Source organism: Bos javanicus, chromosome 1 (genome assembly GCF_032452875.1).
Source record: "Bos javanicus breed banteng chromosome 1, ARS-OSU_banteng_1.0, whole genome shotgun sequence".
NCBI lineage: Eukaryota > Metazoa > Chordata > Mammalia > Artiodactyla > Bovidae > Bos > Bos javanicus.
In genome coordinates this window covers 134,006,025-134,018,788 of record NC_083868.1, presented here as the reverse complement: position 1 = coordinate 134,018,788, position 12,764 = coordinate 134,006,025, and the positions used below count along the sequence as shown (strand labels likewise).

Below are 12,764 nucleotides of genomic sequence, written 5' to 3'. Positions count from 1 at the left end.
CCACATGCCTAATGATGTGTCCCATACATATTAGTGAGATAATGCATGTGAGTGCATTGTATGCCATCTCACAGACAGTAGATGCTCAATAAATGGGAGCTCCTCACATTGTTTATGCTTCCTGTATTTCACAGGAGGACCCTGGGGCAGAGGGAGAGGCTGCTTTGTCCAGGGTTTGTGTTCAGCAATAACTAGACTAACCCAGGGTATCTTGGCTCTTCCCACTTCTCCCTCAGTCAGAGCACCTCAGTGCCTGGACCATGCTCTACTTACATAACCCACAGCACTTTAGGGAGCAGCTGGGGCTGGACTGATTGGGAAAATGTGTTCTTGGCAGCACGGTCCAGGGTCCACTGATGTAACCAGTGTGGGTGGGCAATGTCCAAACACAGTGGCTTTGGGGAGGTGGAGCAAGGCACACATTCATTCACTGACAAGCTGTCTGTAACCATGGAGGAGGGAGGGCAGCCAGGTAAGAAACTTATGGGAAAGAAGACACGCTTCAGGTTGGCAGGAGGTGGGACAGCAACAGCTCTCATTTACTGGGAAGGTCCACAAGCCAGACGTGGTGCATGCACTTCTTCTGACCAACCAGCCCTCTGAGGCACATGAGTTATCCCAGTGTCCAGGAAAACATCTTAACATTTAATTCTGGGGCCAGGAAGTAACGTACCAGTCATTCATCCAGCAAATGTTTGTTGAGCTGCATCTGTCTACTCAAACGTCGTCAGCACTGGGAATGCTATGGCAACCACAAGAGACAGAGTTCTTATCTCAGAGCAGCAGAGACAGGCAGACACACAGCCATCCACACATACAGCTACACCTTGTGATATGAGCTGAGAAGGAAAGTAAGAGCATGCACTGGAAGATAGTAATATGAACGTGCTAATTATGGGTTGGGGAGGGAACTGCTTATAGGGACACTCCTCTATGAGGAGGTGACATTTAAGTGGAGATTTGAGGCAAGTGGGTGTTGACTGTGGGGGAGAAGCAGAGAAGAGCCTGTATCAGGGCCCTGAGGCAGGAAAGGCTTGGCCAGGGAGGGAATTGAAAGGTCATCAGGCACTGTGCCTTCAGCATGGAGTACAAGACGAAGTAGCATAAGGTGATCCCCTGGGGCTCTGTGGGCCAAGCTGAGGAGATTGGCACTTTCCCTTAATGCAATAGGAGGCCAGTAGAGTGCTTTAAGCCAGCCAGTGACATGACTGGATTTATGTCTTACAAGGATGGCTCTAACTTCCCTTAGAGAAGGGATTTCAGAGGGGAGCAGGTGGAGGGAGGCTGTTACAGGTGATGGATGAAGATGACTTGGTTAAAATGGTGGCAGTGAAGGCAGAGAGGAGTGAATGGCTTTGAGATGTAACTTGATCCACAAGGCTTGGCCAGAAGAAGGCAGAGTATTGGAGGAGAGGTAAGAGAATGGGAGTGGGGCCAGGAGGGGGTGGAAGCAGCTTAGTCCAGCACTGACAAAAGTGACTAGCAGTGGGACCGTGGCAGCTTGGCTTCCTTGTAACCACTGAAGCCAGTCTTGATCTGGATGCCTTTGGTGTCTTATTACAGCAAAATGACGGACAGTTCACGGTGATCCAGCTGGTGGGGATGCTGAGGGGCATTGCCGCGGGCATGAAGTACCTGGCGGAGATGAACTACGTGCACCGGGACCTAGCTGCAAGGAACATTCTGGTCAACAGTAACTTGGTGTGCAAGGTGTCCGACTTTGGCCTTTCCCGCTACCTCCAGGATGACACCTCAGATCCCACCTACACCAGCTCCTTGGTGAGTCCTTCTGGGTCTTTTCAGGTCAAAGTGTGGCAGGAGTAAAAAGTGGCTGCACATAATGAGGACCCATGGTGGGGCATGCAGGGAGGGACTGGGACCAGAGCTCATTTGTCCTCTGGGGAAGCCAAATGCTGGGTGGACCATTCGTCCAGGAGAAATGACAGCCACTGGTTGTTCAGACAAATGTTAGGGCACAGGCTGTGAGGAAGTGTTGGTGTCTCCTCTGAAGCCATGCTGTTCCTGGCCAATGAAAGAGGATGTTTTGAAAAAGGATGATTTGGGGGAGTCCAAACATTTGGTCAGTGGCATGAAAGACATCATCTACAGGGAGCGGGCCCCAGTTGGGTTGAGCACTGTGTCATCAGGTAGATTCCTGGTCCTGATTTGGGGCACATGCGGCAGCTAGTGGAAGCTTGCAGTAAGCAGCAGCAGTAAGTGGTAGTTGGAAGTCAGACTTTAGTTCCCTGACCAGGCGTCCTAACCACTTGACCACAGAGTGTGACTAGAGCCTAAATCCTCAGTCCTTACTTCACTTGACAAGAAACAATTCTGATGAAGAGGTGGAAGGTAAAGAGAAAAATAAAACATTTTTTTGCAAAAGCAGAGTACATGCAGTAAGACACGTGGCCAAACTCTGTGACCCTCCTCTAGGCGCGCATGTGCTCCTCAGCCAAGATGGATTTCAACAAAAAAGTGTCTGGGAGGATAGAAGTAAAACTGATTATGACCTGGTATCCCCTGACTTTTGACCCCCAAAGAATCTCTCTGTGCATGTGTAGTGTCTCCCTTGCCCCAAGGAGGGAAACATGTGATCTCTTGATCTTATACTGAAACAAAATTTAGCCCTTCTCTGTTCCTGCCATGATGGTTATTTTAAGGTGCCCACAAGAGACAAAGCCTGGCTATTTCTGTTTCTGTTGTTACTTCCATTTTGGAGAGCAAATAGGAGACTGATCGAAAATGCCTACCTGGGGCCCACCTATCTTCTGTCTCAGGCAGTGCAAACAGGAGACTAGTTCTAAGTGTCCAGCCTGCAGCCCACTTTTATTCTTGCCCATGAATTGTAAACGGGAGACCAGTTGTAAATGCCTAACCTGGAGCCCATCTATGTCCTGCCTCAGTCCTCTTCTCTGTCTCCATTACTTCCAGAAAGCTATAAGTATCATGACTTGGTAATTGAACAACATGATGAGTACCGTCAAATTTGTATTTCTATCTCAGCCTCCTCCTCCACAGCCTGAACAGCTATAATCATCTGTGTTCAACTGCCTAGTTCACACAATTCCCTTTAGAACTTAATAGGTCCTAAATAGAGCTCTTGATTTACTCTCCAATCTCCTCTCCCCCATCTCTTCAACTCAGTGGTTGCACCATTCCTAATGGTGAAGCCTAGGAATCAGTCTTGAGTTCTCTCTGTGCCTCCCCATCCAAGTTCAATCCTTCCACTAATCCTATGTTATTGTTGTTTAGTCGTTAAGTTGTGTCCAACTCTTGTGACCTCATGGACTGTAGCCCACCAGGCTCCTCTGTCCATGAGATTTCTCAGGCAAGAATATTGGAGCAGGCTGCTGTTTCCTTCTCCAGGGGATCTTGCCGACCCAAGGATCAAACCTGTATCGCTTGTATTGGCAGGCAGATTCTTTACCATTGAGCCACCAGAGAAGCCCTGCCCTATTCCTATAGGTTTCTACAAAGTCTGCCCCTTTCTTCTCATCTCTGCTGTTGTTCAGTCACATGTCTGACTTTGCTACCACATGGACTGCAACACACCAGGCTTCCCTGTCCTTCATCATCTCCTGGAGTTTGCTTAAATTCATGTCCATTGAGTTGGTGATGTCATCCAACCATCTCATCCTCTGTCGTCCCCTTCTCCTCCTGCCTTAAATCTTTCCCAGCATCAGGATCTTTTCCAATAAGTCAGCTCTTTGCATCAGGTGACCAAAGTATTGGAGCTTCAGGTTCAACATCAGTTCTCCCAATCAGCATTCAGGGTTGATTTTGCTTAGGATTGACTGGTTGGATCTCCTTGCTGTCCAAGGGACTCTCAAGAGTCTTGTCCAACACCACAGTTTGAAAGCATCAATTCTTTGGCGCTCAGCCTTCTTTATGATCCAACTCTCACATCTCTACTGTGACCCCACCCTATTCCAAAGCACCATTCTCTCTCACCTGGACTGTTATAGTAGCTTCCTAATGAGTCTCCCTGGTTTCCTTTTGTCTTCATACATCTATTCATAACAGCATCAAAAGTGACTGATCTTCCTAATCTACCCACCAGTTATATCCCTTAAACTTGCAAAAACAATACCTGATTATTATAAAAGTCAGAACAATACAGAGAAGAAAAAAGGATAAATAAGAACCTACAATTCCCTTAAAGAAGGGTTTGGTGAACTTTTCCTAAAGTGCCATATAGAAAATATTTTAGACTTTGCTGGCTAAGAGGCCAAATGAGGATATTATGTACATGATTATATAACCATTTAAAATGTAACCCTTTAAAAATGTATGAATGCCATTCCTAGCCCCTGGGCTGTAAAAAAGCAGGTGACCTGCCAGATTTGGTACTTAGGCAATGGTTTACCAACTCCTGTTCTGAAGCATCAGTTTTAACAGTTAGATGTGTCTGCTTTCACACTTTTATCTTTGTTCAAAAAGAAATTTTTTATTTTATAAAAATGGGATCACACTGTGCCTGTTTTTCTGTGTCTTGTGATTCTCTTGGGGATTCTTACTCCAGGTTGCTACTTTGAAAGCTTGTAAACCTTCACACTCCACTAGGGATATATGGTGCCCATCTTCTAACATCTTCACCAGCATTGGATGTAAGCAATGTTTTAAAATTTGCTAATCCAAAGATGAAAAATGATAACTCGTTTTCTTTTCATTGAATTTTCAACTGACTCCTAGAGATCTTTTTGCAGAGTTATTGGGATTCATGTTTCTTCTTTCACTAATTATCTATACATGTATTTACCTATTTTTCTATTGGGTTACTTTCTGGTTTCTTAGAAATGTATAGGAATTCTTTTTATAGTAGAGATATTGACCCTTTTTCTGCCATATATGATACAATTAGTTCCTTCATGTTTTCCTGCACAAAAAAGTACAATTCTTTTTTACAAAGATTATTTTTTTCTTTTTGTCGGCTCTGCATCTTCATTGCAGCACTCAGGCTTAGTTGCCCCACAGTATGGCGCCCCATTCCAGTACTCTTGCCTGGAAAATCCCATGGACTGAGGAGCGTGGTAGGCTGCAGTCCATGGGGTCGCTAAGAGTTGGACACAACTGAGCGACCTCCCTTTCACTTTTCACTTTCATGCATTGGAGAAGGAAATGGCAACCCACTCCAGTGTTCTTGCCTGGAGAATCCCAGGGACGCGGGAGCCTGGTGGGCTGCCGTCTATGGGGTTGCACAGAGTCGGACTCGACTTAAGTGACTTAGCAGCAGCAGTTACCAGACCAAGGATCGAACTATGTCCCCTGCATTGGAAGGCAAATTCTTAACCACTGAATCACCAAGGAAGTCCCAGTACGATTCTTTTTTGTATTAAAAAAAAAAAAAATACACTTGTCTTTTTGATATTATTTATGATACCCTTTGGCTTGCAAAAGTGGTTCATATTCATTTGGTCAAAAATATCTATCTTTTTCTCTACTTGTTGGATTTTTTGGCTTATTCTAAAAGTTTTCTCCATCCCAAGGTTATAAAATGCTTTTTAAAATTTCCTATACTATTTTATTATCTTGATAAGTTTGATTTATCATGTAACTATTTATTTAATCCATTCCTCTATCGATTCATCACTCCACCCTATTTTGTTGATATATTTCCAGAAAAGTTGTAGACATGTGCACACGTCACCCGTAAACACTTGAGCGTGTGTCTTTTAATGAGGGTATATATATTTGTTTATACTTCTTTACTTGATTAAGGCAAAATTTGCATAAGGAAGTACACAGATCTTAAGTGTACATTTACAGAGTTTTAACAAATGTATACAACTATGTGACCCAAAATTCTATCAAAATAGAAAACTTGGTCGTCATACCAGGAAGTTCCCTCATGTCCTTCCTCTGTCCCAAATGCAGAGGTGCCCGCTGTTCTGACTTTTTTTCAAATATAGGTTTCTTTTGTCTCTTCTAGAACTCCTCATAAATGGTATCAGGATGCTCTTCATGCCTGACTGCTTTCTTTTAGCATTCTGAGTATGAGATCCTTTCCTGTTGCTGAGTGAAGCGGTAGTTTTTTCTTAATTACTGTAACAGTCTATGTTTATTTATCCATTCTCTTGTTGGTAGACACCAGGGCTATTCTCAAATATGATTTTGAATATGTTAGGACATATATTTTTATTGTGTTTTTATGCAGGTAAATATAGAAAATTATATCAACACCATTTATTGAAGATATTTTCCATATTTTATTGGCTCATATGTCATTCTTGTCATATGTTAAGTTCCTTACATACACAATGTTTTGATTCTAAAATCTCCTCCATTGGTCAATTTATTTATTCTTATGCCCAACCATATTATTCTAATTATAGTAACTTTATCAAAAATTTTACTTTCAGTATTATTCTGATTATATTAATTTTAGCAAGAGTTTTACTGTTTGGATAAATTAAGATATCTTCATTTGTCTTTAAAAAATCTTGGCTCTTTTCAAATGTCTTTTATTTCAACTTAAGATCACTTTGTTCAGTGATCTACCTAAAACTACCTAGTAATACATATACACTCACATATGAGTTTTGAATGGAACGCTATTCTACATTTGGAAAGACTGACGTTTTAATGACCTTGAGTCACATAAATAATAATGTGAACCAAACATCCAATCTGTATATACCTTACATTGAAAGTTTCTTAGATGTAAAGCTTCCTATGTTATTGTCCTGCACACATTATTTAGATCATCTGTTGTGACTCTGTATGTGTTTCTTCTAAATGATGAACTGTATAAACTCCTAAACCTAACAGTTTTCAGGATATATTTTACCATATTATTCTTCCATGTTTTGCCTTTTATTCAAAATAGAGAAAATTATCATGTTTGATGACTAAACTATTTATGTTTATAAAAATGCAACTTATTCACATGAAAAATATTTATTGATCATCTACTATGTGCCAATCCTGGGCTACAATCTGGAGGCACAATTAGGATTGAAAAGAGACAGCATTACTGTTCTCACATTACTCACAACTGAATGAGGAAGGGAAGCTCAGTCAGATGCACACACAAATAAGTGCATAATTGACAGCTGAGAGTCACTGTGTTCTGTGACAGCATGAAGAAAATAATACATGAGAAAAACAGCCTTATTAGATCTAGGGGAATTAAGGAGAGCTTTCAGAGGAGATGGGCTCCAGCAGAGATTTGAAGAATAAGTCAACCAAATGCATACGGTAGGTTAGAGCACCGAGAAACATAAGTAGTACATACAAAGGGCTTGTGTCAATAGGGCAGGTGGAATTTTAGAAGAGCATTTGATAAAGAAGGGAAACTGACCAATGAGGTCAGCAGTAGTTACATTAGATGGGCCTCCCAGACATTTGTGATGGAATTTACTGCCTTAGAGCAATAAGCAGTCATTCTGTGTATGGGGGTAGGGGTGGGGGGAGAGAAGGATGTACACAGATGCACACACATGACCCAAAGGTGATTAATTTCCATTTTAGGAAAATAACCTGGTTTTTCCTCTTGATTTTTCTTTCCAATATCTTCCCTCCCTTCTGTATAAACAAACAAAAAACCTCTCTTGGCTTCCTTACTTCCTTCTTTCTCCAAAAGGCCATTTGGCAGGCCCAGTTTAGGTAGATATCCTGACCTAGAGAAGTAAACCCTAGCAGGAATTGAGACTCACAGGTGAAGGAGCTGGAAACCCAATATGATTGGGATATTAGCTATATACATAGAGATATTGAAAATTATATTGGAGATAATGGAAGCTTTTGGAAAAGGAGGTACAAATATGGAAAGCATGAAAGCTAGAATGAATTATGTGAACTGAAGTAGAAATAAGGAAAATGTATCCCCTCAGACTTCTGAGGCTTTGTCTTCAAAGTTGCTGTTGAATAAATAGCCTCTCCATGTTTAAAAAAATTGAACCAGAATTGGAGGTATCAGTGTGAAAATTGTGGTTTTTCAATATAAAAAGAGATAAATAAATATGAGCTGAGAGTGCCTCAAAGCAATGGCACCCATGTAGCAAAAAATACACCTGGCACTCAGATCTTGGATTCTATATTCTCTTCTATACTAAAAGCAACCAGGACTCACTAGCTAAATGGCCCCTTCCAGAGCCTAGACAGAGGAAGTATGTACATTGTTTTGTGCCAGAAAGTACTCAAAGAATAATGGTAATATACCAAAAGAACACAATACTCAGCTTGAAGGACTTCCCAGTGTCCAAATATAGGATAATTTAGAACTTAATATATACTGATGGTAACAGATTATAATCTATTGAATAAGATAGGAACTGTGGAGTTTACACGGATATGAAAAATCACTATTTGGTGACCATCAGATTAATAGTTAAGAAACATAATGGATGCTTGTACTTGGGGTGAAACTGGAGAGAGAAATGGGGATCTTACATAGCCTCAAAGTATTTCCTCCAAAATATGTATTACCAAAGAGGAGAAAGTAACTTTACAGAGAAATCTGGTAACACCATCTGAATCAAATGTTTAGAGTTCACACCACCAATAACAGACACTTAAGAAGATGCAGTGAAAAAACATAGCATTTCAGATACTCTGTTCAAAATGTATAACTTGGGTCTTATCATGAGGAAACATCAGAAAAATTAAAATTGAGATATGCTTTATTAAATGCCTAACCTATGATCTTGAAATTTCAAAGTCATGAAAGTTAGGTAGACCAACAACTGTTCCAGATTGAAGGGCATTAAAGAGGCATGACAACTGGGTAATCTATATGATCCCTATAGGGCATTTCTGTGACAATTTTAAAGAATTTGAATGAAGTATCTTGATGAAGAATGTATAGGCATTTTTGGTAGTAATCTTGAAACGTTTCTAGATATTGAAACTTGTTTCAAAATAAAATATTTTTTTAAAACATTTCAGTTCAGTTCAGTCGCTCAGTCGTGTCCGACTCTTTGTGACCCCATGAATCACAGCACGCCAGGCCTCTCTGTCCATCACCAATTCTTGGAGTTCACTCAGGCTCATGTCCATCGAGTCAGTGATGCCATCCAGCCATCTCATCCTCTGTCGTCCCCTTCTCTTCCTGCCCCCAATCCCTCCTAGCATCAGAGTCTTTTCCAATGAGTCAACTCTTCACATGAGGTGGCCAAAGTACTGGAGTTTCAGCTTTAGCATGAGTCGTTCCAAAGAAATCCCAGGGCTGATCTCCTTCAGAATGGACTGGTTGGATCTCCTTGCAGCCCAAGGGACTCTCAACAGTCTTCTCCAACACCACAGTTCAAAAGCATCAATTCTTCGGCGCTCAGCTTTCTTCACAGTCCAACTCTCACATCCATACATGACCACAGGAAAAACCATAGCCTTGACTAGATGGACCTTTGTTGGCAAAGTAATGTCTCTGCTTTTGAATATGCTATCTAGGTTGGACACAACTTTCCTTCCAAGGAGTAAGCGTCTTTTAATTTCATGGCTGCAGTCACCATCTGCAGTGATTTTGGAACCCAAAAAATAAAGTCTGACACAGTTTCCACTGTTTCCCCATCTATTTCCCATGAAGTGATGGGACCAGATGCCATGATCTTTGTTTTCTGCATGTTGAGCTTTAAGCCAACTTTTTCACTCTCCACTTTCACTTTCACCAAGAGGCTTTTTAGTTTCTCTTCACTTTTTGCCATAAGGGTGGTGTCATCTGCATATCTGAAGTTATTGATATTTCTACCAGCATTCTTGATTCCAGCTTGTGTTTCTTCCAGTCCAGCGTTTCTCATGATGTACTCTGCATATAAGTTAAATAAGCAGGGTGACAATATACAGCCTTGATGTACTCCTTTTCCTATTTGGAACCAGTCTGTTGTTCCATGTCCAGTTCTGACTGTTGCTTCCTAACCTGCATACCATGACTCAAATGTGGAGGACAGACAGCAAAAGTGGAAGCAATGTGTGTTAGGAGGCCAAGGGCTGTGGGGGTGAATGAAACCCAGAGGAATCAGGAGAGAAACATGGGAAAGACTTGGTAGTGGGTGATACTTGGGTGAGAGGGTGACAGAAGTCCAAGGATGACACTTGGCATCTTGGACTGTGCCTCTGGGTAGATGGTGGTGCCATTCTCTGATTGAATGGGGATGCTGGAAAGGAACCAGTTAGAGAAACAGCAGGTTTTGAATGAATTGTGGGTTTCGTTTAAATAAGCATTGCTCAAATTTTGGTGGGTATCAGGTTTACCTGGAGTTAATAAGGAGTACAGAGGCATAGATTCCTGGATGATTCCGATACAAAATTTTGAAAGACTCTTGTTTAGAAAAATTTGACTTTTAGGTGCTCCTAGGCTAAGTAGAGCTGCTGAATAAATAGGCCACTGGTTATGGATTTGGATCATGAGGGAGAAGTCCAAAAAAGACGTGCATTAAGGAGTCATCAGCATAAAGACAAGAATCAAAACAGGGGGTGTAAATGTGTTTGACTCAGGAGAGGACAAAGAGGGCAAAGGGATTCATTCTGATCATGAAGAAGCCCAACAGTGACCAACACAAATGCACAAAACTAAAGTAAGAGCATGAATGCTCAACTGTCCCTTTCCTCTAGAGAGGCAATTACTAAGAATTTACTGTAAATCCTTCCCCCTCGCTTTGCAGAGGAGGGATCTGAGGTCCAAAGTGATCAAATGAGCTGCTCAGTTCAGAGCCTGTTCGGGTAGCTTTGGTCCTTCAGTCCAGTCTCCAGACTGTGTGCCCAGTGCTTGGGACACCTGGGCTCTTTCCCTGGCCCCACACTGTGCCAGACTACCTACTCAGATTAGGTCATTTGTGATGTCCCAGAAAGCCTATTTCTCCTTCTTTCTTTCCGCTTTCCTTCCCAAAGATCCAGAAAAGAATTGTTATGTTTGCCAAGTGGCTCCGCGGGCCTTTGGGCGATGTGGAGGTCAGGCCATGTTGCATCACTGCTACCACCCCATCTTTAAGCAGAGGTGGGCAGGCTATTAACTTTCATTTGTCTATGCATTTTTTCAGCTCTACTTCTTCACAGTTTTCATGGTTACCCTAGGGGAGAGAGAGAGAGAGAGAGAGAGAGAGATACACTTTTTCTCTGGTTGCTTTTAAGATTTTTCCCATTATTTTCAGTTTTTAACTTGACTATGATGTTCCCAGTCATGTCTTTTTTCCCCCCAATTTATCTTTTTGAGATTCTCTAAGCTTCTTAAATTGTAAATTTATGTCTTTCACTATTATTTGGGAATTTTTCAACCACAGTCCTTCATATATTATTTCCTTTCCCCTTTTCCCTCCTCCTAGGACTATAATTACCAATGTGTAGATTGTCCCACAGGTTCCTAAGGCTCTGTTCATTATTTTCCCCATTGTTTTCTTCTCCGTTCCTCATCTCTATCTTTAAATTCATTGATTCTTTCATTTACCATCTCCATTCTTCTGAAAATTTCCCTCGAAATTTTTTTTCTGATATTGTATTTTTTTAAGCTTTGTACTTTCTTATGAATCTTTCTTTTATACTTTCTAATTGTTCACTGAGTTTTTTTTTATTCATCATAACTATATTTTTCTTTACCCCGTTGAGCACAGCCATAGTAACCACTGTCATAAATCTAGGTCATCATGGGTTGGTGTCTTTTTCCCCATGAAGATGGATCACATTTCTCTGGCTCTTTGTATGTCTAGTAGTTTTGGATTACATGAGTTGTGAATGTTATTACGTGTTGTAGAGACTCTGAATTCTGTAACATTGACCCAAAGATTATTGATGTTTTTGATATAGCAGGAAGTTGACGTGTTACACTCAACCAGCAGACTCTATTATGTCTGCAGTGGGCAGCAGCTCAGTTCCTGTGGCTTTCAGTCTATCTTATGCTTGAATGGTTCAGGAGTCAGCCGTAGAATTGAGGAAAGTTTACACCCAGAATTTGGAATTCCATTTCCCTGGTTCTCTTGTGTTGAGGGATTCTTCCCCAGCTCTCCAGCATCCCCAATTATCCAGGACTCCTTCCTTGGTTTCTTCAGCCAGAAAGATGGTAAGTTTTTTTCCATTAGTGTTTTAGCTACTGGGTGGACAGCTGGCCCAGGGCAAAACTGCAAAAATAAGACTCACCTTGTGCTGCTCAGTTTCTGGAACCTTCAGGTAGTTTTTCCTTTCTTTCTTTTTTTCTTCTTTCCTTTCTCTTCTCTTGTATTTTGTTTTAATTTGCAGAGAATCTGTTTGTCAGAGGCATACTCCTCCACACTAAAAGTGGAACCTTCGGCTTATTAATAACCCTTAATCAGTAGATCCATGAAATAGCCCTTCAGCCAGCTCTGCTCCATCTTAAGTTCCCTATTTATGCAATTCTTTCAAGATCTTTTAAACATCGTCAGCTTCTAATACATCTTGTTTTACTTTATAAGTGAAGACCTCAGTCATAGCTATTAAAGTTTTCTAGTTTTTCCTATCAGGCCCTCAGCCTTCATCTCTTATTCTGTCTTAATTCTCTACCATGCTTCCCCCCAGGTCTTCCTTCTCTGTTTTAAATTGCTATTTCTAGCCCCAGGAGCATTTCCTTCCCATCAGGCTCCTGGTATAATGAACAGATAGAATTGCTGCTTTGTGCTCTTATGATTGAAATAAGCCCACTAAAACGGGGAGGAGTTCTGAATTGCTCCTAACATTCCGGAGAGACAGAACAATGAGCTTAGCTGGGCTCTAACACCTGTACAATTTACACCACTTTGCTTTTGGCAGGTATATGTCTGAATGCCGTTATGGGTATTCAAAATAACATTTCCATGTGTCTTAGTCTGCTCAAGCAGCTATAA

General features: G+C 41.4%; 1 protein-coding gene across 1 annotated transcript in view; it reads left to right on the top strand.

The window, feature by feature from the left end:
• The window catches only part of EPHB1 (EPH receptor B1), a 466,953-nt gene that overhangs the window by 410,071 nt on the left and 44,118 nt on the right, over positions 1 to 12,764 (top strand). Inside the window, exon 12 of the mRNA XM_061420965.1 lies at positions 1,564 to 1,779. Coding sequence (XP_061276949.1) covers positions 1,564 to 1,779 — 216 coding nt within the window. The remainder of the gene's footprint in view (positions 1 to 1,563; positions 1,780 to 12,764) is intronic.